General features: G+C 56.8%; 1 protein-coding gene across 1 annotated transcript in view; it reads right to left on the minus strand.

The window, feature by feature from the left end:
* PIGO (phosphatidylinositol glycan anchor biosynthesis class O) overlaps positions 1-1,719 on the minus strand; it is a 17,868-nt gene that overhangs the window by 14,068 nt on the left and 2,081 nt on the right. The window contains exon 2 of the mRNA XM_015406810.1: positions 1,358-1,501. Coding sequence (XP_015262296.1) covers positions 1,358-1,501 — 144 coding nt within the window. The remainder of the gene's footprint in view (positions 1-1,357; positions 1,502-1,719) is intronic.

The following is a 1,719-nucleotide window of genomic DNA, read 5'->3' on the forward strand; positions in this document are numbered from 1 at the left end:
CGCCTTGTTTTTCTCCCGCTCGAATTCCTTCTGAGCACGAACTGTATTCATTGGCTAACCCTTTTTGTTTGAACTGTCTGTATCGGTACATGCTTGGCTTTGAGTTTCCTGACAATGACCATGAAAGTGCATCAACAGTGACTTGTAATAAAACAATCTATTCTTATGAATCATTGTGGACTGCAACTGCTCTATTGAACCTGACAGCATCCTCAGAGGTATAACAGGCCGGGGGGGAGGGGGGGACGAGAGACTGCAGCAGGTGCAAGTTGAGGAGGAGTGGGGAATCAAACCCGGTTCTCCCAGATTAAAGTCTGCGCACTTTAACCACTACACCAAACTGGCTGCACTCCAGCACTCCAGTGTGAGGCGCATGGGTAGGATGTGTGTGTTTTAGTATTATTAATCTGGAAGCCGTAAGGCCTGTGGTGAAGTTCACAGACATGCAGAAACAGCCCGTGTTCAACTTCCAGCTGCCCAACGTTCTGGCTGCCGTGAGGGCACCACAGCCACACTGGAGTCTAAAGTGATCCAGGAACTGGTGCTCTTCAAGGTTACTCTCAAGGTAACCTTTCTCACCTCTGCCACTCTTCCTAAGGCAGCCAGGGGGCAGGCCAAGCCTGGCACACCTCTCCCTCCCTGGAAGCGGACTCTGCCTGTGCAGTCAAGCCCAGGAGCAGAGGCCCATCAGTGGCTCTTAGCCACAAGATCTATCTGGGGCAGTGGTGGTCTGTCTTCTGGGTACTGGGGGGGGGCAAGAGTGGGAGGGTTTCTGGAGTTCTGGCTCTGCTGGTGGGCCTCCTGGTGGCCCCTGGTCTATTTGGCCACTGTGTGACACAGAGTGTTGAACTGGATGGGCTATTGGCCTGATCTAACATGGCTTCTCTGTTATGTTCTTAAGAGCAGAGGTCCATGGGTGGTTTTTAGCCACAAGGCATAGAGAGAACACTGTGTCTGGGGCAGTGATGCTCTGTCTTCTTGGTGCTTGGGGGGGCAACAGTGGGAGGGGGCTCCTAGTGTCCTGGCCCCACTGCTGGACCTCCTGATGGCCCCTGGGTTCTGGCCACTGCGTGACACAGAGTGTTGGCCTGGAGGGACTACTGTTCCAATCCAACAAGGCTTCTCTCATTTCTGGGGCAGTGATGGAGTTCTGGCCCGGCTGCTGGACCTCCTGAGGGCGTCTGGACCCAGCAGGGCTTCTCTCTCGGGTCCTTGTGGTCAGGAGCACCTGAGGGACCAATTGGGGTGAACTTATCGGGTGCTGCTCCCTTCCTTGGAGGGCCCTCCGGTCTTGGGCGCTTGCCCACAGAGGGCGGCTGCATCCCTGCCCAGGGGTTCCCCCCACCCCCTGACTGACCGGTGCTGTAGAGGTGTTGGAGGATGGCGTCGTCGACAGAGTGGAGGTCCTTGACGTTGAAGGAGGGGAAGAAGTGGGCGCGGGTGAAGGCGCCGGGGAAGAGGCCGGCCCAGGTGTCGTCGCCCATGAAGACCACACGCTTCCCTGCAAAGGGGGGGGGGGAGAAGGGCTGTCAGCAGTGTTCCCTCTAAGCTGAGTCAGTGTGAGCCAGCTCACAGCTCTTTAGCCCCCGGCTCACACCTTTTTTCCTGGCTCAGGAAGGAGGGCTCCAGAGCAGTAGCCAAATCACCTGCTCGCAACTTGAATGCCGGCCGCTCACCAAGCAGAATTTTTGCTCACCGGACTCCGCCGCTGAGAGGGCG

Source organism: Gekko japonicus, unplaced genomic scaffold (assembly GCF_001447785.1).
Source record: "Gekko japonicus isolate JY-2015 unplaced genomic scaffold, Gekko_japonicus_V1.1 scaffold765, whole genome shotgun sequence".
Taxonomy (NCBI): domain Eukaryota; kingdom Metazoa; phylum Chordata; class Lepidosauria; order Squamata; family Gekkonidae; genus Gekko; species Gekko japonicus.